The sequence below is a fragment of the Pseudorasbora parva genome, chromosome 16, assembly GCF_024679245.1.
Source record: "Pseudorasbora parva isolate DD20220531a chromosome 16, ASM2467924v1, whole genome shotgun sequence".
NCBI classification, from domain to species: Eukaryota; Metazoa; Chordata; class Actinopteri; order Cypriniformes; family Gobionidae; genus Pseudorasbora; species Pseudorasbora parva.
The window spans coordinates 29736818-29764352 of record NC_090187.1 but is presented as its reverse complement, the minus strand read 5'-3'; the positions used below and the strand labels follow the sequence as shown (position 1 = coordinate 29764352).

At 38.6% G+C, this 27535-nt stretch overlaps 2 protein-coding genes across 4 annotated transcripts in view; both read right to left on the bottom strand.

The window, feature by feature from the left end:
• Positions 1–8043, bottom strand: part of fgd4a (FYVE, RhoGEF and PH domain containing 4a) — a 67147-nt gene extending 59104 nt beyond the window's left edge. The window contains exon 1 of the mRNA XM_067420213.1: positions 7766–8043. Coding sequence (XP_067276314.1) covers positions 7766–7877 — 112 coding nt within the window. The 5' untranslated portion in view covers positions 7878–8043. The remainder of the gene's footprint in view (positions 1–7765) is intronic.
• A 2136-nt stretch (positions 8044–10179) lies between these two features.
• Positions 10180–27535, bottom strand: part of bicd1a (bicaudal D homolog 1a) — a 53996-nt gene continuing 36640 nt past the window's right edge. Inside the window, exons 5-9 of one of the 3 annotated variants that reach the window (XM_067420209.1) lie at positions 25462–26571; positions 25211–25362; positions 24190–24400; positions 12415–12500; positions 10180–10760 (exon numbers count right to left, since the gene is read on the bottom strand). In XM_067420209.1, the coding sequence (XP_067276310.1) occupies positions 10649–10760; positions 12415–12500; positions 24190–24400; positions 25211–25362; positions 25462–26571 (1671 nt within the window). In that variant the 3' untranslated portion in view covers positions 10180–10648. The remainder of the gene's footprint in view (positions 10761–12414; positions 12501–24189; positions 24401–25210; positions 25363–25461; positions 26572–27535) is intronic. The other 2 variants (XM_067420210.1, XM_067420211.1) reach the window with 2 other exon arrangements.

Genomic DNA, 27535 nt, shown 5'->3' with positions numbered 1-27535 from the left:
GTACATAAAAAAATATTGAGTGATTTCACGTCTTCTTTGTGAAAACTAACTAATGGCCCTGTTTATATCTTGCAATTCAGATTTTTTTTAACTTTATAAAGACACAATTGTTAGATAGGAATTGTGAAATATACTGCAAACATGCAATTCTGAAATAAAAAGTCACAATTATCATTTTAAAATGTTATATTGTAGCAGAAACAAGCTTCCATAGAAAACGGTTGTGCTGCTTAAAGTTTTTTTTGGAGAGCATTATACATTTTTCAGTTAATGAATAAAGTTCAAAAGAACAGCAGTTATTTTAAATAAAAATATTTTGTTGCATTAAATGTATTCACTGTAAACTTTAACTATTAACTGAAGCCATTGACTTTCATAGTAGGAAAAAAAATTACTATGAAAAGTTAATGGTTCCAGTAAACTGTTTGGTTACTGACATTCTTCAAAATATCTTCCCTTGTGTTCAGCTGAAGAAAGAAATTCATACAGGTTTGAAACAACTTGAGGGTGAGTAAAGGATGACAGAATTTTCATTTTAAAGTCACCTGTCCCTTTAAATTGTCTTAACTTTAATTATGTTTTTAAAAAATTAAGCTAAAATAAAAATAAAAAGATTTATACCAAAAAGAGGGGGAAGGTGAAATATAAAAGAAGTAAGGCTGAGTTTTAACATTGTAAAGAAATATTAACAGTTTTGACTAGCACAAATACAGTTTTTTTTTTTTTGTATTATACTGACACCTGCTGGATGTTTCTACATGAATACATGCCTTTAAAGTCCCAGTGAACCGGAAGCGAGTTTTTCTGTTTTTCTTCAGTACTGTGACGTATTTACAAGTGAAACAGAAAATACTGAATGGAGGGCAGAGTTTTACCTCAGCGCTTCTCCTCTCCATCTCTCGTTCATAGCAGACTAATGGTTGGAGGGGAGTGGTTACGCATTTTAAACAGACAGACAGACAGACAGACAGACAGACCTCAAACTGACATCAGCTGAGAAGGAACGCCGTTTCCAGACCTGAAGTAACTTTTCAGATTTTTATTAAAGTTTACCACAGCAAACAATTTTATTCTGTTTATTAACTTGCATAGATTAATTGTTCACCCGAATTGTTCACCTTTAATATGTGCTTATTGTGCTGAACAAAGTAAATAAGATCGATGATTTCATGAGGACTTTAAAAAGCTCTGTTGAGTAACTTCCCTAAAGATAAGGTTATTAATGCCAATTATTTGCTGATAGAAAAATTACATTATTTACTTTAGTCTAGATAACAATTTCCTGCAGCTTGACCGACCTAATCTTTAAATATTTACTGGAGGATAATGGAGGGTGTGTATGGGTTACAGAAGTTATTTATAGCCCCTCTCTATCACATGTCTCACATCACAAAATACAGCCCTCCAGAATACAAAAAAAAAAAAAAAAATCACATCAAAGTCTTTTACTCTGATGACGCTACAACAACAGATCCATCTAACCTGACTGACTCTCAACCCCAAAAACAGACTGGCCACAGAGAAAACATGGTATTTAGCAAAGCGGCACCAACAGTTAATAGTTAACTTTATAACACAACTTGGGTTAATGAAAACTCTTACTAAAACTAGCACAATTATTCAAATCCTAAAAGTTTCCAGAGAAAAGCATCTCTAAAATTACAGATTGAGAATAGCTAATCATCAAACACTTTTACTAGAAGAAAACCCATTAAACATGAAAGTATTTTGCAACCATTTAAGACATTCATTGATAAAACATCAAAAAAAAGTACACACTTAGTAAACTTTTTTATTTTGCCAGTTGGCAATGATTATATACATACTATATAGGTGCATTGTGCACACACATATATTATATATATATATATATATATATATATATATATATATATATATATATATACACACACAAACACACAGGCTCACAAGTTGTTGTTTTTCGGAAGTTATTGCGTTTAATAACTCTTTTTAACATCAAGCAAGTCACATAAGTAAAAGTCGTGTGCTCAGTCTATTCTCTGCTATATGCATCGCAGCTTTGACAGCTTTTTTCACAATGTTGAAGTAGCCTATAATCTTTCAGATATTGCGTGCCATTGAGATATGCATATTGCGATATGTACATTTGCAATATTTCGATAATTTCGATATATTGCGCAGCCCTAGCTGGCACATTACCATGGTATCATTTTAAGGCACGATTTTACACGAGTGTCAGAACTAATGCTGATTTGTTGTCTTTTAACTTTTTTATTTCTATTGTTGAAGAGCTTCAATAAAAAGTGCCACCACAGGCATCAGAAATGGATTAAAACCAAATCTGCACAATATTAAAACACAACATTAAAAAAACAACAACTATAAAGTCTGTTTTGTTGAGGAGATTTGAGAATGTTAACAAAAACAACAAAAAGTATAATCATTATAAACATTTAAAGGTAGGCTAGGTAAGAATTGGTTAAAAAAACTTTTTTCCAAATTTGTTTAAACATTCTTTATATATCAATACATAATTAAAATGTAAGTACTCTAAAAAAGAAAGTATTAAATTTAAGTGTCTGTAGAACTCTCACGACTGTTCTTAAGACGGCTCATTATTTCCATTCACTCCACCTTCTCCCTTCTGGGCTGTTTCCAAAGCCACGCCCCCAAAACACATGAACACGCCTCACCGACCGCTCAGCTAGAAGACGCATTAGGTGTGTTCGACATCGGCTGCAGCTGGATCCATGCGATCTGCGAGAGTAGCCGTGTGCAGGCGGGGAGGAGCAGCAAACGGAGATGTCAAGTCGGACACTTTCTGCTTCCCGTGGTGACGCTTGCGCTGCGTTTGCAAACTTTATCACAGCTGAAGTTAAATAAATGCAATATTTCTCAAACACACAGATGTTTAAAATGACATTTTCATTCAACGCTTTATGTACTGCTTAATAAAGTGTCTATTTGGACAAGATTAATGTTCAACATATAAACCTACACTATCAATGAAGTGTTGTCAACGGTTTTTATCAGTTTTAGTTTGATAAACATGAGATAACATCGCGACTACATGAAAAGAGGTTTTCCTATTATAAATAAATGATTTGTGAGCATTAGCGTAACATAAGGGTTTAGAATTAACACGAAACACGTGGGATCACTGTCATGCGGTGAATCCGACCAATTGTGGATCAGCAGTGTCGTCATCAGAGCTCGTGCATCCTGCTGCAGACACCCTTGAGAATCTGCAGCGGCTGCTTCAGCCGGCTTGTCTCGAGTCTCTCTCTTGCGGTACTTTGTTGACATACGTCACAGTCACGTGCCGTCGGCGCTGTCTCAAGTCGGGCAAAATTTCTAACCGGCATGCACTGCTTCAAGCCTGCCGCCGATCGGTCTGCACATCGCTAGGTGAAGTCGAACAAGCCTATTATTTACCTGAGAGGAGCGGTGTGCATGTTGTGACATCATGTCAGAATCACATGTAATACAAAATCTAACTTTATCAGTATGAATATAAACAAAAAAGATGTTTTTTAGTACTCACTATCAAGCTAGAATACCGGTAAAGTTTAAAATGTATTTTTGTTTAATTTGGTAACAAGCTAGTTATAATTATAAGGCAAAGCTAAAAACATTAGCAAAAACGGGTAGCATTGATACATTTTTTCCCCCAATAACATGAGTTATACTGTGATGAAGATTCATTTTGTGTAAGATTCATAACATATACTGTGTTTTGCATGTAAGAGTTTCCATGACGAAAGCATTGTTGATTAGTAGTAACTAGATAAAGCTAACTTAGTTCTAAAAAAAAGTTCCTGGATGCGGTGTACTAGCTTTTACACATGCCTACACATACACATTATCTAAATAATATAAACTTTTGTCATTTGAAAAAATGTTGTGTGCTACTTGGAGTTTCCAATTGTTACTTTAGCATCTCTTAATGTTGTCTTACTAAGAAACTTTCAATTTGAATTGGCTGACATGCAAATGTTAGGGGCGTACATATTAAAGGGGGGGGTGAAATGCTGTTTCATGCATACTGAGCTTTTTACACTGTTAAAGACTTGGATTCCCATCCTAAACATAGACAAAGTTTCAAAAACTAATGTTGGACGTTTGATGGAGTATTTCTGTGTTAAAAATACTCCTTCCGGTTTCTCACAAGTTTCGGAGAGTTTTTTCGAGTATGGCTAGACTTGACGTTAATAGATCGGAAGGTCCTTGTATGGGCCGTACGGGCTCTTCTCCCGGTAGGGTGTGCGCGCGCGTGACTAGAACGAGAGGAAATGCACGCCCATAAACATTGCTCTCAAGCTGCAGATCCAGTCGTCCGTGAACACTTATGTCGGTTATAGTCCACGCCGCGCTCCACTTCATTCCTCCACTTTGACATTAAGCTACTTCAACGCTTCAGCACAGCATTCCGGGAAGGCAGCGCTGCATTTGAACCGAATTGAACGCAGAAATGACGGGAAGCTTCACAACATCGCTTCAGTCACATCGCAAAGTGGATCTCCACGCTCCAAGAAGTGTGTTTTTGACGGAGCGGTCCCACCGATAAAGGTTCGGTCCTGCTTTGGAAGCAGCCGGTGAGTAAAACTGCTTCAAATGTCTATGCTGTTGCTTATCGTCGCGTGAGTAAACATCAGTAAACGACACGATCGCGTGCGCATGCGCTAACGGTTAGTCCATTGTTGTTCTATATATAACGTTACATTAGTCTGACGTGGAAAACCGTTTTGCTTGCTACTGCTAAGGTTAGTCGCATACAATAGTCCATAAACCGAATCATGTCTGAATCATTCTTTAGCTCCGCCCACACGATACGCCTCCAGGCGCTCGTTTTTTTCCGGAAAGACTCAGGACAGCCCATATTTCTTTTATAAATATAATAAAACTAAAGACTTTTTGGAGATATGAAGGATGCAATACTACTCTATAGGTACTCAAGATTGACATGAGATTGACTGAAACTGAGTGTTTCACCCCCCCTTTAAGGATCTCAGTGATTGCGTCACAGTTGGCGTTATGTTGAAAATAGCCTGTTTTTCCATGGTGATTTTCACAAACAAGATTTACATATGAAGGAGGATGCAATGGTGTTTGAGACTCACTGTATGTGATGTCCATGTACTGAACTCTTTTTATTTAACTATGGCAAGATTAATTCAATTTTTCATTCTAGGGCACCTTTAATTTTGTATTTTTTGCATAATTAACTAAACAAATTCCTCTTAAAGGTGCACTATGCAACTTTTCCGTCCGCTAGAGGGCGCCTATTCAAAACAAAGGCGTAGTTTGATGACGCCAAGTTTGAGCACAGAATCTTGGGACTTGTGGTCTTCACCTCACAGCCGGTGGAAAAGAATCGGGATAGGACTCATGGGGATAGGAGAAATCATGTTCATGGATGCTGTTATTTACATGAATGTAGTATGAAGCAGAGCAGTACCGAGTTTTGAGGGAGCTGAGCAAGGCTGCCGGAGCGATTGTTGCACAAACACACGCCTCGCGAGCATCAGGACTTTAATTATGATGGGACACAATCACCGAGCGCCGGCGCTATTTCTGCTTTTCCGGTCATGAGAATGAGATAATGCAGCTCTGTTTATCATATTAGATACATTTGAGTGTGTTGAAATTATCCAATGACGTTACTCTGTGTGTTTGCTCAGCAGCTGCTGTGACACTTGTTCATGCAAAGAGTAAAGCGCTTCTGCCAAATAAAACTGGAAACCGAGGGTAACGCAAATATGACAACTGACAGGCGACTCGCTTAGACACAATGCTCAGACATCCTGGCTCCTTGGTTAAAATAGCAATTTTCTCACAATTTACAAATAGTTGGAAACATTTGGGATATTGAAAGTACTCTCAACTGTACAAAATATATAACAATGGCCTAGTGGTTTTTGGATATTTTACTGCAAAAAATACTACATATAGTGCACATTTAAGAGCAAAGTTAAGCAGCAAAGAAAATCCTTTTCTAACTATTCAACTCCAAAGAAACCCACAACAATGTAACTCCACTGTGTGCTCCTCATGCTCATTCCGATTCACTGGGCAGACAAGCTAACAAGCTCAGAAAGTGGAACTTCACCAGATAAATAAATGAGACCCCTGCAGCCTCTTGAATAAGATACAGTACCAAGAGTTCTCTCGACTGACAATAGTGAATAGCCAGCCTTAAGAATAAACACTGTATTATAAAGATACAGTGTTAACCCTAGCCTAAAATAATAAAACAAATAGAACCTTAAAATTGTATTAATATGCAACAATATGCAAAGGACCACAGTATGTTGCTGTTGACAAGCAAAATATGCATTGGCATTCATCCAGTCAAAGTCACACTGAACTCTATGGCACCAATTGACTTCTATACACCAGTGACTCTGCTGTGCCATGCAGAGTAGTATTTACAGTAGGCTGTTATCCCTATAAACATAGACTGACTTAATAGATTAAGATCTTGCACATTCCTTGTCCTTAAGCAACAGAATTATGCAGGCTGGTTCATATAGTCAGAGATGAGACATGTCACTTGCAAACACTATAACGCAACCTGTCAGGACTTGTTCACTCTCATATTCTGAGCTTTCAGTACAAACGGGGCTTTCTTCTAAAGAAGAAAACGGTGTCTGGCATGTTTTCCAACGCATTTCCCTAAATCTCTTGTGTGCTGTCAGAGATTAAGGCAAACCACGACGATGAATTTGAGCACGAAAAGATTGTATGGGCTGGTTTGACATGAGAACTAAGAACAAAAAGACCTCTCAAAAAGTAGATCTGTTGATGTTTTTTGTTGTTTTGTTTTTTTTTGCAAAAAAAATATTTAATAAAAGGACTCAGGCCTTAAGTGTGTATGTATGTTTTAATAACTTTTTAAAATATCAAATACATTTCCAAATATTAATTAATAGTTAATTTATATTAATAATAAACATGTTGTGTTGGTTCAAATACACACTGTAAAAAAATTATTTAGAAAAAAAGTTACCTGTTTGCCTTAAAATTTTGAGTACATTGAAATTAAAATTGAGTTAATACAATGACAAATTTTTGAGATTCGACAACCTTTATTAAAATATTATTAAAAGATTTTGTAAGTATATTGGGTAATTGAGTGTCTTTTATTACTGATGATGCAGTAAAACATGCCAAATAGTGCTATTTTCATGATTTATCAAATTTTTTATGTGGTTCAGATATAATATTCAAAAATATTTTGAGTTTCTATTTAATAAACAAATTTCCTTAATTGTATCAACTCAAATTTTTAATTTTAATAAACTCAAAATTAAGGCAACCAGGTCACTTACTTTTTTAAGTTAAACCAACAAAAAACATCCAATTTTTTTTTACAATGCACCAATATATTGCAATTAAAACAAACGCTAATTGCCACGATATGCCTACCTTTTATGTTTTAATTGCAATATATTGGTGTAGCTACACCAACATAACCACATGTCAATCGATATCAATTTTATAAGCCTAACATTCATAACTAAATAGATAATCTATTATGATAGATCATAAAAAGTAAAATAAAACATTATAAAAACTTTTTTTTACCGAGTAGGCCTATCAAGTGTGTCGTTGTTGTCGTTAATTATTTACAAGCTGACCAAAGAAAATATTTCCACAAATTACCGATGGAATGATAGAGCTGTTTGTTTCCCTGAATAAACTGTATCCAGTGTAGGCTATTAGACGTTTGACACTTGAAGGATAAACCCAAAAGCGGACCATACCTGACCGCTGCACTCACCTGAGGACTGCAGGCATTCCTCCGCCGACCCTTCTGCCTTCTTCGGCTTCGACTTCCTCCTGATAGCGTTTCTCCTCAATTCACTCATGTTTGCGTTAGTACGTTCCAACATTTAAAAGATTTGTTTTACAATTGAACCCTTACATAAAACATTTTCGCTTTACGTCCACACGGCATGTCTGCGAAGTCCTAAGCTTAAGCGCCTGCGACAGTAAACGGTCTAGTGTTGGGCAAAAGTAAAGCGAAACGCTTCGTTTCAGTGTTTTCCTCTGATTCTTTGGCTCCCCAAGTGGTGCACTGCACTGAGTCAGTCATTATCGCTTTATCAGCCCACATCACCGCCCTCTAACAGCTCTGATAACACGATTGGTCCAGTCATTTCATCTGTGCTCTGACCTCCTGTTTACTTTAACTCACCGACCTCAAAACTTTGGTTGGTGGAGATTTGATAAATCAACGAGTCGAATCTTTTGAATCGGTTTACTTAAACGCAGATTCCCAACCATTTAGAGGACAGGTTGTTGTCCTGAATTTTGACACCTTGCAGGGTGATTCTCCGCATTGAAGAATAACTAGACAAAAAAAACTGCCTATCAAGCTAAATGAAATTAAATAAATAAATATTAAAATAATTAAGTCATTTTCTGGGGAATTTTGATTCATCTCAGTGAGTCGAGTCTTTTGAACCTGTTCACCTAAACATGGCTTAGCCAATCAAATTAGAGGATTGGAACTGTCGTACACTATAATGTTGATTGGGGTTATTTAAAAAAAAAAAAAAAAAAAAAAAAAAAAAAAATATATATATATATATATATATATATATATATATATATATATATATATATATATATATATATATATATATATATATATATATATATATATATATATACACACTTTATATACACTTTATATATATATATACACACTTATATATATATATATATATATATATATATATATATATATATATATATATATATATATATATTTTTTTTTTTTTAAATGGACAGAAATAGTTAAGAAAACTTAATTGCAATACAATAAAAGTGCTTAATACTTTTTATTTTGTGGTAACAGTTTAATAAAAGCAATAATTCAAAGCAATATGTGAATATCTATCTTCACAATACAGCCCAGCTTTGTCAAGTATTACTAAAAATTAAATAAATAAATAGATTTTGCTCAGTCCTCTAGACATTGATATAAAAGGTGTAAACACAAATGTGAGCTGTGATATGCATGAACAAAAAACCTTTCACACACATTGTGTCTCATATAAACAGGACAGTAGACAATGCTATTTTTAAATTTTATTTCACGAAAAACTTATGTGGTTTATGACTGTATACACATAAAAATATCCTGCGGCAAGACCATGCTTTCCCCAGTCCACACCATGTGACATTGTAGGTGTTATTGACTATATTTCACTTCAGAGGCAGAACATTTACCACAATGTGTAGTTAATAAAACGGAAACTCCTCTTGTCTTATTGAAAATGCTCAAAAAGAAATGCATATAGTCTAAAACACCAAATGAATGGGTTAGACTGAACAGAAACTGAGAACCGGGAGCTAAAAGAGATTGAATGAGACCATTTATCTTATATCCTTCTTTGTATGTCATTACATAGACTGAGCTTTGTTCTAGCTCCACAATGGAGATAGTTATGCTTTGAGAAGCTACTGATTGTATTCTTAACACATTAATAACCTTTTAGTTGATCAATGAGACTGAAAATGTGTTTTTGTGGTTTACTGCCATATAAAAATCTGATGTCCTGTTGGTAAAAATCACGGTGTGATTGGAGGACATATGACCAAATGATATAAAATGATCCTGTGCCTGTTTCAAAATGCATAGATATATATGTTTGTGCTTTATATAAGGTAAAAGTTAGATATAACTTAAAGAGAAAATGAAAGGGATATATGTAATGAGTGATATATGCCTCATATGCTGTTTTTGAAACAGATCTGACAGTAATAATCTCACTTGATGTTCAAATTTAGCTGCGCACTAGGATCAAGCCCCACTCAAGCTATAATGCCACTTCCTCAAACATATTTTTTGCCCATCAGGAACTATATGTCCACTCAATCCTCAAAGACTTATCTGACATCACTTCAGCAATAGAAAAAAACAATTAAGGTATAAAATATAATCTTGCTCAGTACAGAACAAAAACTTAAAAAAGGACAAAGGAACAAACTCCATGTGCAGTTACGTTAAAAAGGCGGAGACTGGCAAAACTCAATTGTACTATCAATGTAAGGCAATCATCACCTCAGTTGCTTAAAGTTCAAAATAAAAGTCATTCAAATACAACATTGAAAATTGTCTCAATAGTCAATATCAACCATTCAAACATCTCTTTCTATTATGTCACACTTTGTTGTGCGTTTTGGAAGTCTAATATTAGCTTAGACTTATAATGGCACTCGAGTGGCCTTGCATACTGTAATGTACTCCTGGGTTGATGTAATTAATACTTCCATTTTTAGGGTTTAAAAGTGTATTTTGAAGCAAAGCTGTATCCGTATCCATATAATCAGACATACCACACATCATTTTTTTTAAAATAAACAAACAAAAACACAAATAAGTTAAATAATAAATAGATAAATAAGTGCATCAATCCATTTACGTTTGCTCTCATCTCACTCAGCATGATAATAAATACTTTCACAATGAGCATCATTGAATAATTCATCCAATCTCAGCGATTGGGTGAGAAATTAGGGCGGGCTCCTGTAAGATCAATCATACATTTCTAGGGGCATCTCTGATTGGCTGGAGGTCACAATTGACTGATTTGCCCCGCCCCCCGAATCTTTCTCTGTAAGGATAGGCCACTGGCAGTTCATTGACAGGAGACTAAGGGCCAAAGAGATGAGAATGATGGGCCAGACAGTTGAAAGGGTCACATGGAAGTCTGAAGTTGGTTTCAGGTATCTGGTCCTCTTGAAGAGCTAACGACACATTAGGACTACCAAGAGACAAATGACACAGCCAGAAGAGAGAAAAAAGAGAAACAGAGACCATAAGTTGGTGTAAAATGAAATCTCCATATCCTGTTCCCTAAACTGGAGGAACTGCTATAGAAATAGAATCATGTAAATCATTTAATATCGCTGACATGAACATTAACTCACTTTTGACAGACACACAGGGGCACGTGCAAAAGCTGGCAGCATTTAAGCAGGCAAAGGGGTTTGGGAGGAAAGGAATGTTTTCTATATTTGGCAGCACATGGATGAGAGGGTGATGAAAGGGCATCGGGATATTTTGTTTGCTTAAACCATCAGGCTAAAGTTTGGAATAATTAAGATGGTTAAATGTATTTATGTTAAATTATTTTTACAGTTTGAAATTCTGTTTTAAATGTATTTTATTCATGTGATGGCAAATTTCCAGCAGTCATCACTCAGTGCCATAGTATTCAGTGTCACAAGATCCTTCAGAAATCATTGTAAATGGTTATTATTATCAATGTATATATTATAAATATATATAAATGTCTTTACTGTCACTTTACAACAGTTTCCTGCATCTGCTGATAAAGTCATTATTTTCCTAAATCGTATAACTTTTGAGCAGAAAGTGTATCACGGTTTCCACAAAAATAAGCAGCACAATTGTTTTCAACATTGATAATGATAAGAAATGTTTCTTAAGCACCATATAATATTACAATGATTTCAAAGGATCATCAAAAAAAAAAAAAATCATAATTGTTCCATACTTTTAATCGGTAGTGTTCAGTGGTGTGAAAAAGTGTTTGCCCCCTTGTTAAATCATTTTCAATAGGGTTCAGGTCAGGGAACTGGGATGACCCTTTCAGATGCTTGATTTTGTGCTAGTGACCCATTTTGATTTTGATGTTTGTTTTTGGATCACTCTCCTAAAGGAAAAGATTCAAACATGGCCCGTTATAAGATTTCTAACACAGGCTGTCAGGTTTTTATTTTTTATCTGTTGGTATTTGATCGAAACCATGATGCCATGTTATCTGAACAAGATGTCCAGGACCTATGGCAGAAAATTGTACACATGGGGTAGTTTTTTGTCCTTGAGTGCACCAAACCCATATTAAAGGGATAGTTCACTCAAAAATGAAAATTCTGTCATCATATACTCATCCTCAAGTTGTTCCAAACCTGTTTGAGTTTATTTCTTCTGCTGAACACAAAAAGAAGATTTTTTAAAGAATGTTTGTAACAAAGCAGATAAAATACTATGGTAGTAAATGGTTGCTCTATCTGCTTTGTCACAAACATTCTTCAAAATATCTTAATTTGTGTTCCAAAGTTGAACAAAGGTCATGAACAGCATGAGGATGAGTAATGACAGACATATTTAAAATTTTTGGGTGAACTAACATTTTAAGTGTTTGCTGCTTTTTGTTCGTTTCATCAGTCCCTTTTTGTTTACAGCCACCTTTGATCATATTTAACAAGGGCGCAATGACTTTTTCACACCACTGTATATCAACTGCTTTGTAAAAGTGTGACCAAGTAAATGGGTGCTGTTAACAATACTTGTGACTGCATGACCCTTCTGTAGGTGTGACATTTTTCTCTGTGAGAAATCGAGTGAGAGAGGACGCAGTAGAGAGCGAGTTCCTCCAAAGGGCGGGTTACCTGTGGCCCGTGGATGCCCTCCCGCGCCTCAGTTGTGGGGAGGTTGGTGGTACTGAGGCAACAAGCTGCTGACAATCTAAGAGAGACTGATAAATTAGACAGATATACAGAGGTGTGACAGTCAGGGTTAGTGACACAAACACAGACATTAATGGGCACAGAGATGAGAAGATAACACGCTTGAAATGGTTGCAGTAGCAGCATGGGTGTATGTGTTAGTCTCATGCAGAATCACACACAGAGCATGTGAATGAGAGAAAGTATTTATACATTTGCACATTTGTGAGGAATGCCAGGTACAAAGATAGAAGGAAAGCAACCTTTCTGTTAAACAGATACACTATCGTTCAAAAGTTTGGGGTCAGTAAGATTTTTACATTTTTGAAAGAAGTCCCTTATGCTCACTAAAGTTGTATTTATTTGATTTAAAAAAAAAAAAGCAGTGGAACAGGTAAATTGTGAAAAATTATTACAAATTAAAATAACTGTTTTGTATTTAAAATATTTTAAAATGTATTTTTTTTTGCTGTGGTGGTAAAGCTACATTTTCAGCCTCATTACTCCTGTTTTCATTATCACATGATCCTTCAGAAATCTTTATGATATGCTGATTTGCTGCTCAATAACATTAATTTTTATTATCAATACTGAAAATTGCATAATATTAACAGATTATTTGATTAATAGAAAGTTCATATTCAACAGTATTTATTTGAAACAGAAATCTTTACAAATGTCCTTATACTCTAAATTCTAAATTCTAAAAAGCTAAATTCAAACAATTTAAGGGGTTAGTTCACCCACAAAATGAAAATTAGCCCATGATTTACTCATCCTCAAGTCATCCTAGGTGTATATAACATTCTTCTTTCAGACGAATAAAATCAGTGTTATATTAAAGTCCTGGCTCTTTTTATAATGGCAGTGAATTGTTGGGTCATTTTTGAAGTCCATAAAAGTGCATCTATCCATCATATAACTGCTCCACACGGCTCTGATAGGTTAATAAAGGCCCTCTGCTGCAAAAGAGTAAACCCTGACATGATGTAATAGGAGCATCGCAAGCTTTGACGCCTCTCGTGGATAGGGCTGGGCAACAAACTCAAGCCCCTCTTCTCTTATTATATCTAAATCCTCCACCATTTCTCTTTAAAAGTTCATATTTTAGACTCTAATTCATGACTGCCGTTTTATTTTGCTATAACCTCTGCACTTCTGCATTCGTCAATACGCATGCGTCAAGGGTTACTCTTTCACCGTAAGTCGACTTGCGTACCGCTGACCGCCGGAAGCTAATTATTTTAGTCAATAAAGTTTTAAATATTTATATTTATCTTACACAAGCAACTTCGCTTCAGAAAGCCTTTATTAACCCCCCAGAGCCGTGTGGAGCACTTATATGATGGATAGATGCACTGTTATGGGCTTGGAAGAGCCATACATTTTGTACATAAATTTTATTTTATTAATCTGTAAGAATAACGTCATAGTCACATGACTTAAAGGGGTAAGTCAATCATGGTCTAATTTTATTTTTTAGGTGTACTTATCCTTTAATGCATCTTTTCAAATTAATATCTTAAAAAAGAAAAACTTACTGACTTCAAACTTTTAAACGGAATGTCTGTGCAAATTACATGCGACAATGTTGCTGCTTTGTTAATGAGAGGTTAATGAGTGTTAACACATACGTTTACACATTTAACAAGACAAAATATAAGATTTAAAACATAGTTTATAAATAGCTATAGAGTTTATATATATATATATATATATATATATATATATATATATATGCTCTTACATATATATCAAATAAGTGGACATTTTAAAAACATCCTTTCCCCGTTTCATTGTGAGTTATTGTGCAAAACTCATAGTCATGATGCTAGGGTTTTATGTGTGGTTGTCAGGGCACTGCTACAACTATCTATGCATTTTTGAAAATGTTGTTATGCACTTGCTAGGTGGTTGTTTGCATAAATGCATTAGTGATAACCATTCCATACTGCAAACAATTATATCTACAGCTCCAATTTATATAAACAAATATTTGTATTCTTTTATTTATTTAAACTTATATGGGAAGGTAACAACTGCTCTAGGGTTGGCATACGTTTTAATCAACATGGGCAAAACAGCATTTGACACGTTCAGTAATGGGCAAAGGTTGTGAAATTTAGAAACGCTGACGCCTGCAGGCAGAGATTGGTAACGACTACTGCTCTTTTAGGGGCATCATTAAACCAGGAACAATAAAAAGTATTTTTATCCTCACTGCTGTGAACTATTTATTAGTGTTAAATTAGTGTTAAATAGTGTTAAATGAATGTAGTGCATTTATTTGAAATACATTGTGTGTCATATTTTATTTCAAGGTGACACAGGTGAAGCGGCTCAGACTGGTTTCCATTAGAACTCTGTGATTTACAAACACTATTTACTGAATCACATCATACACAATACACGCCACATACATTTAAGTAAATCACAGGAAACAGTTGAATTAGAAAACTAAACTAGACCTGACATCTCTGATTACTCCTAGAAAAACACCTCTTATTTCCAAAGGCTTGTCTATACATGTACCTTTAACAACTGTCTATCATACTGCATGAACTGCATCTCGGTCAGTCTTGATTGAGCAATACTAACACAGATGTTCTGAACCTTTAACTTGTCAAATGCTTTTTGGCCCACAGCTCCTTAAACAAAGGCCATTCTACAAAACAAGTGCCATTTTTGTATTATATACATATTAAACTACAAATAATAAACACTTTATATACATATGTTAAAAATCCTTTAAGACAGTACACATTTTCATCCATTATTTGTTAAAAGCTGCAGTCCATAATTTTTGCCTCTTTGTCCCTATCTCGTTTGAAACCTGTTTGTAATTGCAGTTATTTGTGGAATTATCATCTTTACGTGGGCTGTGCATCGGCATGGCTCCTCAGTGCGGATGAATCTAATGTTTTGAGGATTATATGTGGCTGTTATTCATATATATATATATATATATATATATATATATATATATATATATATATATATATATATATATATATATATATATATATTGCATATTGTGATAAAGTTCTTTATTTTCCATAATGTAATGATAAAAATTTAACTTTCATATATTTTAGATTCATTGCACACCAACTGAAATATTTCAGGTCTTTTATTGTTTTAATACTGATGATTTTGCCATACAGCTCATGAAAACCCAAAATTAGCATATTTCATCCGACCAATACAAGAAAAGTGTTTTTAATACAAAAAAAGTCAGCCTTCAAATAATTATGTTCAGTTATGCATTCAATACTTGGTCGGGAATCCTTTTGCAGAAATGACTGCTTCAATGCGGCGTGGCATGGAGGCAATCAGCCTGTGGCACTGCTGAGGTGTTATGGAGGCCCAGGATGCTTCGATAGCAGCCTTAAGCTCATCCAGAGTGTGTTGGGTCTTGCGTCTCTCAACTTTCTCTTCACAATATCCCACAGATTCTCTATGGGGTTCAGGTCAGGAGAGTTGGCAGGCCAATTGAGCACAGTAATACCATGGTAAGTAAACCATTTGCCAGTGGTTTTGGCACTGTGAGCAGTTGCCAGGTCGTGCTGAAAAACGAAATCTTCATCTCCATAAAGCTTTTCAGCAGATGGAAGCATGAAGTGCTCCAAAATCTCCTGATAGCTAGCTGCATTGATCCTGCCCTTGATAAAACACAGTGGACCACACCACAGCTGACATGGCACCCCAGACCATCACTGACTGTGGGTACTTGACACTGGACTTCAGGCATTTTGGCATTTCCTTCTCCCCAGTCTTCCTCCAGACTCTGGCACCTTGATTTCCAAATGACATGCAAAATTTGCTTTCATCCGAAAAAAGTACTTTGGACCACTGAGCAACAGACCAGTGCTGCTTCTCTTTAGCCCAAAGTAGCGTGACCTGGGGAATGCAGCACCTGTAGCCCATTTCCTGCACACGCCTGTGCACGTTGGCTCAGGATGTTTCTACTCCAGACTCAGTCCACTGCTTCCGCAGGTCCCCCAAGGTCTGGAATCGGTCCTTCTCCACAATCTTCCTCAGGGTCTGGTCACCTCTTCTTGTTGTGCAGCATTTTTTGCCACACTTTTTCCTTTCCACAGACTTCCCACTGAGGTGCCTTGATACAGCACTCTGGGATTTCTGTCTTTCTGTGTCTTACCCTCTCGCTTGAGGGTAATATATATATATATATATATATATATATATATATATATATATATATATATATATATATATATATATATATATATATATATATATATGTCTAACGATCTAACCGTGCAAATTATTAATTTAGTTATATTTTGTTCTCAACAAAAAATGTTTGTTATTTTGGCAAGGTTGCCTGCTAAAATTTGCATTCCTGGGTCGATATATCTCATAATTGAGGTCGCTTTAACACGCGGACATGGAAAACCACCCGCAGGAAAACCGCAGACTTGGCAACACAGTGCAGTTGAGTTCTGTTGACATTTGATAACTAACCTTAATGCGTCGCTCTGTTGCTCTGATTGGTTGTAGGTCTATCCAATTGAGGTCTTTCCTAGTTCGGTTAAAACATGCCCCACAATCACAGCCCAATGGAGCATTTTCAGACTCATATTCTGACTAGACTTGAGTATGACCACGTCAGGCTAGATTTATACGATGTTAATTAACAAAGATTCGGGAGGAGGGCTTTCAGATAATTGACACAGGTGGATAGCACTCAGCTAATCAACGAGAGGTGCATATATATACACTGCAGTCTTACCTCCATTCTGTTGAAAGTTTATCAGCACGGGCGGCATTTCCGACCATTCGCCCCGCCTGCCAGCCCCCTCACGCTGTCTACGGCTCCGCACGCCTCTTGAAGCAGTTCTACAAAGCTAAAATCTTTTTCTTTCAAAATTATAAGCTACCTCAAACCCCCTATTGGGGCCGCGTCGATCAGCATTCACGCTAAAAAAATAAACTTATGCTTTCACGAGATGTAATCATTTCTTCGTCACGTTCACAAGCTCGTCTCTGTCTTCTAACCGATTGACAAAATAAGCTATGTTCTATCAATAACGTGGTGTGTTTAGAGCAGTACTCGGACAGCGTAAAGAGTGTACATCGCACAGACTTTCAACAGGGACAACAACAGTTCCTGTCTTTAAATGATGTGTACAGCAGCAAGCTTTTCTTGCGATCTCGCCGCCTCTTTATAAGTTACTACAGTACAGACGGTCACTTTCACACACGAGAAGTGTAAACACCATGGACGCGCATGCAGTTGCCGTGGTGATGAACAACAAACTTGCTGGTAAAGCAAAACGTATCGCGAGGCTAAATCGTTAAAATAACGGCAACGTAAACAACGCTTATTTTGCCAAACAAATCAGCCACTATTGGAATCAGCTGATAATCATTGCTTTGATTCAATACTTCCCAGCTGACGCTCACAAGCTCGGTCACAGCGTGACCATACTCTCGTTTGCGACTATGAACAGATGTGTGCGATCCATACAACGTAATTAGTGGGCACTTGAGCGTTCACGTTTCAAAAAAAAAAAAACTGAACGGGGCACTGTTGTGTGTTCTACTAGCTTGCAAGTTTTTCAGAATGCTTCAGAGCACTTTGGATATTTATGCAAATCTCCTTGTGAACAATTACATTATTTTATTAACATGATTATATCGTCATATTTTGTATACAGTTGTAAGGCTGTATTCCATGTCCCTCATAAATTTTAGTGAGTATCTTGCAATATAAGGCATATAGGCCTACATTTCAAAATAAGAGTCTCATCTTTTAGCCAAATCAAATTCCGATGCAGTATTGTCCCGTTTAACACCGTGAAGCTGCTTTGAAACAATCGTCATCGTAAAAGTGCTAAATAAATAAAGTTGATTTATCGATTGATTGATCTGGTTACACAACGTATTTCCCTTTTGTCCATCTAATTTTTTCTCTCATTTTTCTCCTACAGGAGATCAGTTTTTCTGGCTAATTTTCTCCACCAGCAGTGCTGTTCCTCTGCTCCCACAGGAATTAAGTTTCTAACTAATTTTCTCCATTGCAACAGCAGTGCTGTTTCCTCTGCTCCCGCAGGAGCTTCGTTTCCCTGAATGATTTTCTCCACCAGATCAGCAGTGCGGTCTCCTCTGCTCCCGCAGGAGCTCAGTTTCTCTGAATAACTTTCTCCACTGCACCAGCAGTGCTGTTCCCTCTGCTCCCATAGGAGCTCAGTTTCTCTGGTTATTTTTATCCGCGGCTACAGCAGTGCTGTTCCTTCCGCTCCCGCAGGAGCTCAGTTTCTCTAACTAATTTTCTCCACTGCACCAGCAGTGCTGTTCCCTCTGCTTCCGCAGGAGCTCAGTTTCTCTAACTAATTTTCTCCACTGCACCAGCAGTGCTGTTTCCTCTGCTCCCGCAGGAGCTCAGTTTCTCTGGTTATTTTCTCCACGGCTACAGCAGTGCTGTTCCCTCTGCTCCCGCAGGAGCTCAGTTTCTCTAACTAACTTTCTCCACTGCACCAGCAGTGCTGTTCCCTCTGCTCCCGCAGGAGCTCAGTTTCTCTAACTAATTTTCTCCACTGCACCAGCAGTGCTGTTCCCTCTGCTCCCGCAGGAGCTCAGTTTCTCTGAATAACTTTCTCCACTGCACCAGCAGTGCTGTTCCCTCTGCTCCCGTAGAAGCCCAGTTTTCTCTGGCTAACTCGTGTCTTTGAGAGCAGAGGAGACACAACATAAAATCCAACAGTTCAAAATGTGAATTTCTAGCCCTGCTCGGCCATTTAAACTTTGCAATGCACATCGTTCCGCAGGGTCGCCCCTTCATATCGCATCTCCTCTCGCTCGCGTCCTCAGTCCAAGCGCTAGAAGATCCCATCTCCATAACCCAAGCATGTCATGGCGAACTCAGGTTATGGTTAATATTTCTAATTCATTGGAAAGCCTTCTCTATTTTGCTATAGCTATCTCGTTTCGTGCCCCATCGATATATGATCGTTCACAGACGCTACCCCCTCAATCGGTTTGGGGGATTTTATCAAGGTAGTGGTTTGCTTCTCCATGGTCACCGGAGCTCAGGACATGACAGTCCTTAGCACTATTTAAGCTTTAACAGCTCATAGTACCAGCTTTCCCGTGGGAGAAATAATGGGCCACTAAAAGCATTTTTAAGGGCATTGCAACAACGACACAATGGTGCATTACATAAATTAAATCCATTCCTATGCATCTGCTATGATGCCATTTTTTAAGGTGCCTCGTTTGTGATCAATATTACAATATTATTATATTGCGAACATTTATAATATATTTAGTAACATATATTCATAATTGCTAAACACGTCCCTGGATCAGAAACTATGTTGCTGACTCCCTGTCTTGCTTTCTATTTCAGAAATTCAGGACGCTGGCTCCAGAGGCGGACAAATTCCCAACTCCAGTACCTCACTATTCGCAACTAATATTCCCGTAACCCACCCGCTAAAACCCCTACTCAACGCATCGCTCGACGCCATCCTCCAAGCGGTGTCTCCTAGGACCCTCCAATCCTACGTGACCGCTTGGAGAAATTTCAAAGCATTCCACATTTCCTACAACATACCGTTCCCCGATTTCACTCTCCTTTCAATCACCTCGTTTATTTCCTACCTCAATACCATTAAAGGCTTCCAAGTTGGGTCTATTAAAGGTTACCTGAGCGGCATTCAGTTTTTCCACAAACTGATGTATGGTGCTCCTTCTCAGGAGATAAATAACTCACAAACCTCCCTCCTGATCAAAGGGATTCAAAAATCTCAGCCCACCCGTCCTGACACCAGACAACCCATAACACTAGACATCCTCAACAAATGTATCCGTACCCTCCGCACAGGCTACCAACCTCTCCATACCGCCCGGACACTCGACGCCATGTTTATCCTAGCCTTTTTTGGGTTTCTCAGATGCTCAGAACTCGCTATCACTTCAAAATTCGACCCTAAAAGCCATCCCACCATCTCAGACTTATCAGTACTAGATGGAGAAACAATCTCCTATTTGATTAAGCGAAGTAAGACTGACCAAACCAAAAAAGGCCATTTTATCTACATTTTTAATCTCTCATCACCAATTCATCCATACCAGTCAGTTCTGGCTTATCTCCAATGGAGAAATTCCCAAGCTAAATCTCCCCTGGAACCTCTATTCACAGACGAATCAAACAAACCCGTGACACGCTTTTGGTTCCAAAAACATCTAAAATCTGTTCTCCAGCAGTCAGGTGTCCCAGCAAAAAACTTCTCAAGCCATTCATTCCGCATTGGCGCTGCAACCACAGCAGCTCAAAAAGGCCTCTCCCAACAGCAGATCCAAGATCTCGGGAGATGGTCCTCAGACGCTTTCCAAAGTTACATCAGGACCAACCGTTTCCACATCAAAAAAAGCCCACCAAACCCTTATCGGCTAAAATCCTCCGGGTCGCCACCGGCCCAGCGGATGAAGCAATTAATCTCCCAGTCATACACTCATGCTGTTCTTTCATGTTTTTCAGCGAGCCACCGGGAAGTTCCCACGCAGCACAAAAGAGAGTGGAAAGTTTCCACGCAGCACGAAAGAGTGGAAAGTCGCCACCCAGCACAAAAGAAAGTGGAAAGCTTCCACGCAGCACGAAAGAGTGGAATGTTTCCACGCAGCGCGAAAGAGTGGAAAGTTTCCACGTAGCGAGAGAGTGGAAAATTCCCACGTAGCGCGAAAGAGTGGAAAGTTTCCACGTAGCGTGAAAGAGTGGAAAGTTCCACGTAGCGTGAAAGAGTGGAAAGTTTCCACGTAGCGTGAAAGAGTGGAAAGTTTCCACGTAGCGTGAAAGAGTGGAAAGTTTCCACGTAGCGTGATAGAGTGGAAAGTTTCCACGTAGCACGAAAGAGTGGAAAGTTTCCACGTAGCACGAAAGAGTGGAAAGTTTCCACGTAGCGCGAAAGAGTGGAAAGTTTCCACGTAGCGCGAAAGAGTGGAAAGTTTCCACGCAGCGCGAAAGAGTGGAAAGTTCCCACGCAGCGTGAAAGAGCGGAAAGTTTCCACGCAGCGTGAAAGAGCGGAAAGTTTCCACGCAGCGTGAAAGAGCGGAAAGTTTCCACGCAGCGTGAAAGAGCGGAAAGTTTCCACGCAGCGTGAAAGAGCGGAAAGTTTCCACGCAGCGTGAAAGAGCGGAAAGTTTCCACGCAGCGTGAAAGAGTGGAAAGTTTCCACGCAGCGTGAAAGAGTGGAAAGTTTCCACGCAGCGTGAAAGAGTGGAAAGTTTCCACGCAGCGTGAAAGAGTGGAAAGTTTCCACGCAGCGTGAAAGAGTGGAAAGTTTCCACACAGTAAGGAAATGTTTTATTGTTGTTGTTTCTCTCATATTTCTCTTTTCCCGTTTTTCTTCTTTTAGACAATCTACCACCTACGCACACCAAAACAACATCAGGGGCCCCCTGGTCAAGCAACCAGGCCCTTTCCCGAATGCCAGCCCGCCAAGCTCAGCTTTTTGGGGGGTAATTAGCCAGGCGGCTGTCCTATGCTCAGCATTTTTTGGGGGGTACTCTGGGTTCGGGCCAAGTTCGAGCTCGAATCCCTCCCCCCGGACAGCACGCCAAATACGCATTTATATTACTCTATATAATTATATGTAAGTGTGAACTCGTGAAACGATGTTAATTAACAAAGATTCGGGAGGAGGGCTTTCAGATAATTGACACAGGTGGATAGCACTCAGCTAATCAACGAGAGGTGCATATATATACACTGCAGTCTTACCTCCATTCTGTTGAAAGTTTATCAGCATCCCTCCTCCACCCCTTCTCCACATTTTGCTCTTTTAGTTCTAACCACTTACACGAAGGGGGGGGTACTCTGGGTTCGGGCCAAGTTCGAGCTCGAATCCCTCCCCCCGGACAGCATGCCAAATACGCATTTATATTACTCTATATAATTATATGTAAGTGTGAACTCGTGAAATGTGAATAAAAGCCTAAATTCAATCTGTTCATCATATAAAGCGATCGTGTCTCTTCAGAAAATTTGGACAAAACTTCTCAAATCATATGGATTAGTGTTACGATCTCTTCATGAACTTTTTAAAACATCAAAGTGGTAGTTGCGTAACTGTCAACGGAGGGACAGAAATCTCTCAGATTTCATCAAAAACGATGAACGACGTGTTTGGATTGACACAAGGGCGAGTAATTAATGACAGAATTTCAATTTTTGTAAGAACTAACCCTTTAACCCTGTTAAAATACATTCAAATTCATACATTTAGCTTGAGATGGCACCATACACTTGTTTAAAACTTAAATGAACATGAGAGAATGTTTAAAATTTCATTAAGAAATTTACTTTAAATGTCCTTATCAAACTTGAAAAGGCACCAGTTCCATAGAATGACTCATGAATGAATGGCACATTTGATGTGGCTCTGTTGAATGTACTCTACAGCTCAGTGAAATGCAGTTGCTGGGCAGCAGGCAGCATAAGCAAGAACACGTCCCTCCATTTGCATATGGCAGATCCTGCATTGCCATATGCTGCGTCCATGAATAGAACAGCTCTCTCCGGCACATTTTATCATGCAGGGTGCCTTGGGATCATCTGAGCATTTTCTGTTAGCTGGCGAAGCAGTTTGCATTTAGGTTTAATATAAAATATAGATAGGCAACTGCTCAGAATTCCAATATAAATCACTTTGAAACACTAGCAAAGCTTTAAGACTGATGATATACAGTAGATATAAAGGTAAAGGTAACTGTTCTCCTCAAATGCACACTGTCACCAGTGGATGGAGCTATAGTTAAGTCAGATATGCTGTTTGCTAATGCAAAAATAACCGAGAACTCCATCACACAAACTAACAGCTTGGCATGCAGTATGTAGCACCCATTTCATCAAGCGGTGAAATGGAAGCACACATGCAGGGATGATATTCCAATAGACACATGCATCAATCAATACCTGTTTTGCTTTAAGGAATAACTCTTCCAATATGATCCAAATACATAGATGCAGATTCCAACAATTATGCTTGCAAAGACCTGTTTTCTTACCCAGTCCGCAAAAACAACATCAAACACGGGTAGTGCAGTTTCTTTGATTTAATCTTATTTTTATACATCATTATTTCAATAAGTACCATCTCACAAAGCCACGATGTGACTCAAATGTATCTACAGTTAGCAAAACACAAAGTAGTATCAATTATATCCCTGAGTTGAATCAAACAATCATATAAGATGGAAACCAGTCTGTCCTTAAACTGTGTCACCTACTGAGGGTCAGTACTAGGGATTCTGGGAACCCCAGGCTGGCCTAGCGAGTGTCTTGAAGCGGCCGAAGGCGTGAACTGAGTCACATTGGAGCGAATGCGAGATCTCACGGACCGTGGCGACGGCTGCCGAGCACCTAGGACAGGAGAACGGTATGGGGAAGTCGGAGCAGACCTGGGAACGTGAGCATTAGATTGGCCAGAGTTTCCGCTATGAACAATATGACAAAACTCAATACTCAATGTCTGTGGGTCTAAGACTAAAGTCTGAGTGCCCAGGTTCCACTGTGACTGGCCGAGGAAAAATGGCTGGGCTGAGGAGGTCCAGGAGGAGGATTGATTAGGAACATCCAGTGAAGGAGAGCTACTGGCTGATGCAACCACATTGTTTTGGAATTGACAAGAAGGAAGCTTTGAAACCGACGCAGTGGGACTAGAGGGAGCAGTGAGTGCAGTTCGATGACTTACTTTTTGAGGGCTGCTCTTAATTTTTGGCACTTTCCCTCCACGGCCACAGTACGACTGCTCGTGGTCAAACTCCAAATCCTCCAGACGCTGTGTGAGGGCCAGTTTCTGCTGAATGGCCATTCGCAGGAGGGAGTTTAGAGTCTTCTTTTCATCTTCTGCGGCAGCCAGCTGCCTCTGCATCTCATCCAGTTGAGTTACGTACTCATCGCATCTAGAGGAAGAGGGAAAGAGAACCTCAAAATGACTCAAAGAGATTAAACAAAACATCAGAACACACTGTACAACAGTGGTTCTCCAGCTGGGGGAGAGGGTCCACTAGGGGGCCTTAGAAAATGGTTTAATGAGAGAAGATATTTCCAAAAATGAAAATTAACCCATGATTTAGTCACCCTCAAGCCATCCTAGATGTATATGACATTCTTCTTTCAGACAAATACAATCAGAGTTATTTTAAAATATGTCCTGGTTCTTCCAAGCTTTATAAATGGCAGTAAATGAGGTTGAGATTTTGAAGCCCAAAAAAGTGCATCCATCGATCAAAAAATCAGGTCTGCCATTCACAACCATTATAAAGTTTGGAAGAGCAATTATATTTTTTAATATAACTTAGATTGTGTTTGTCTGAAAGAAGTTAGTCATATACATCTAGGATGTGAGTAAATCATGGGATGGCTAAAATGGAAAAATTTTAGAAAAAAAAAGAAAATGGATGGAAAAAAAAGAATGGCTAATTTGTTTAGTCAGTGAGTCAAAACATACAGCACAACCAGTGTAGTCAACTTCGTGAAAAATGATATGAACCGTTTTCTTTTTAGACTCAAATACATATAGCTTACATGTTGTTTATATGACATTGTATAGCTAAAATGCACATTCTGTTTTTTTTGTCAGTAGTAAGATAGGTTGCCACATTTTTAGAAAGATTAGAATGATAGGGTCAGAAATGTGAATATAAAAAGGAAATCAGTACAATTTGCATGTCCTCAATAATATAAGGTGCATATATTGGGTGAAAATGTACCTTGTGGCAAACATTGCCCTCAGTGAAGAAAAGGTGGCTGCGTCTTCTTTGAGGGCCTTCAGTTCATTTCTAAGCTTCATCATTGTCTCCGTCACCATGCATTTTTCATTTTCATATTTGCTCTTCAGGTTCGCCAGGGCCACCTCTGCCGTCTAAATAGAAGTGGTGTACATGCTTTTACTTGAGACCAAACACAACAGAAGATATTGGAATGAGTAGCAAAGATATATACACTTGGCCTTCTACAGTACCTGTTTGTTGGCTTTCAGGACAAGACGCAAGGTGGCGATCTGCTCTCTTTTGGTGCTCAATAGGGATTTGAGTTTCAGGATCTCCTCCATGCAAGCCTCCTTGTCCTTATCGAGGATGGGTGCCAACTCTCGTGCCGCAGCCCTCTGCCTGGATAACTGGAGCGAGCGGTCCACAGCTTTCTGCAGGTGTTTGATCTGGTCACGGATGATGGCGTTGAGGTTATAGATGTTCATGGGCTCCCTGCGAAGATCACCTGTCTCTGGTACTAGGGAGGGCGAATGAGATGAACCATTGATTGGTGAACCAAAGGGGGTTCTGTTGGGACTTCCTGCTTCCCCTTTATTTCCTTCTCCAAGGGGTTCCTTTGATGGAGAGTCTTGAGGACTCTTGGACATTTCTGAGGAGTTAGCAGCCGCGAGACGGCGAGCTAAACGTGGAGAAAGCAGGGCTCTTGGGTCCTCGGGGCCTTTGAGACTGCCGCTACGCGTAACTCGGCTCTGGCGATAGTAGTCCAGCATGACGCGGTTCGGTGTCTCGTTGTTGCACAAGCAGACGTGGTGGTAGAGCTGAGCAAGTTCCTCACTAAATGTAACCAGCTCGTCCTGAGCTGCGTTCAGCATACCGTTACTTTCGCTAGCCATACCCGAAGCACACCGGAGCTCTGCTTCCAGACTGCTAACCCGCTCGCGGCCCTCATGGCAGGCTTTCTCCAACCGTTTCACCTGCTCTTCGAGAGCCTGGATCTTCCCTTCGCCGTGGTTGCTTTCTTCTGATCGGCTCTCCACAGACTGGTTATATTTTTCCTTCAACACCTTAAGCTCCGCCTTCAAATCAATTACCTCAGTCACGGCAACTCTGTATTTGCACTCCAGAAGCTCTATTCCATTGACGTCCGTCTCGTACTCACAGCAACCGTTTATGGGCCCATCGGCCTTCTCAGACTCCTCCGTGTCAAACTCCTTGTCGCCGTGGAGACGCTTCATAGCATTGACACGCTCTGTAAGACGGTGAACACGACTGTGTTGTTCAGTTAAAGCGCCCTGCGTGTGCTGCAGTTGAGTTTGAGATTCCTGCAGGTTGTTAAGCAGAATTGCCTTCTCTCGCTCAACCTAGTAGATAAGAAGACACACAACTAGTTAGCAAATACCAAGGTCTAAAATGCTATTATTAGCATAGCCATTCATTTACACTACCATTCAAAATGTTGGGGTCAGTAGGATACTTTTTTAAAATGTATTAAAAACTTTTATTCAGTAAGGATGCAGTAAATCGAACAAAAGTTACAGTAATTGAAAGCCATTTATAATGTTACAAAAGATGTTTCAAATAAATCTATAGATTTTCTAGCCTATAGACTGTTATATAGACAAAACAGGGACTTAATTAGTTACAATGCTGCATTTTCTTGGTTCGGTTTGCTTTCACAAGGCAACATTTCAAAGCATACCAAAATGTGTTTATGTAACTGAAATGCGAGTACAACGGTCCTCTTATTTGGTCTTCTTAAGGAAAGTCAGCAACAAGGATATTTTCTCAAGAACAGCTAGTCCCAAATCACAAAACAAAAGAGCACTCATTGAATAACATGATACCTTTAAAAAGAGCTTTTCATCTAATTTGATTTTAATTCACTTTCTCTAGTAAAGGCCTTATCTACAAAAAAAAAAAAATCACTTTATCTGTGGGATTATACAAATTCCACTCTACAAACAGTTGTGATAGTTAGGTGTGTTAGCTTGCTTGTCACAAATTTAGCATAAATGCAGACATGTGATTCCTGTCAATGAGCTCAAGTGCTGCTTAATTGCTTTTTCATCACTCATTGTATCAGAAGCGTCAGCCATCTAGTGCATGAGGCTGAGATAGCGAAACCCAATCGATTCCTTACTGGAGAGGATCCAAGAACAACAATATAGGGGTGGATGAGGAAACACTTTTTGTTTGGATAAATGCCAGGCAATTACAATTGCTTAAAGGGGTGAGGAAACAATTCATTATAACCAAGCAGTCATATAAATGTATAAAATGCTTATCTAAATACTAATACTGTAGCAACTTCTTTGTGCAACAGGA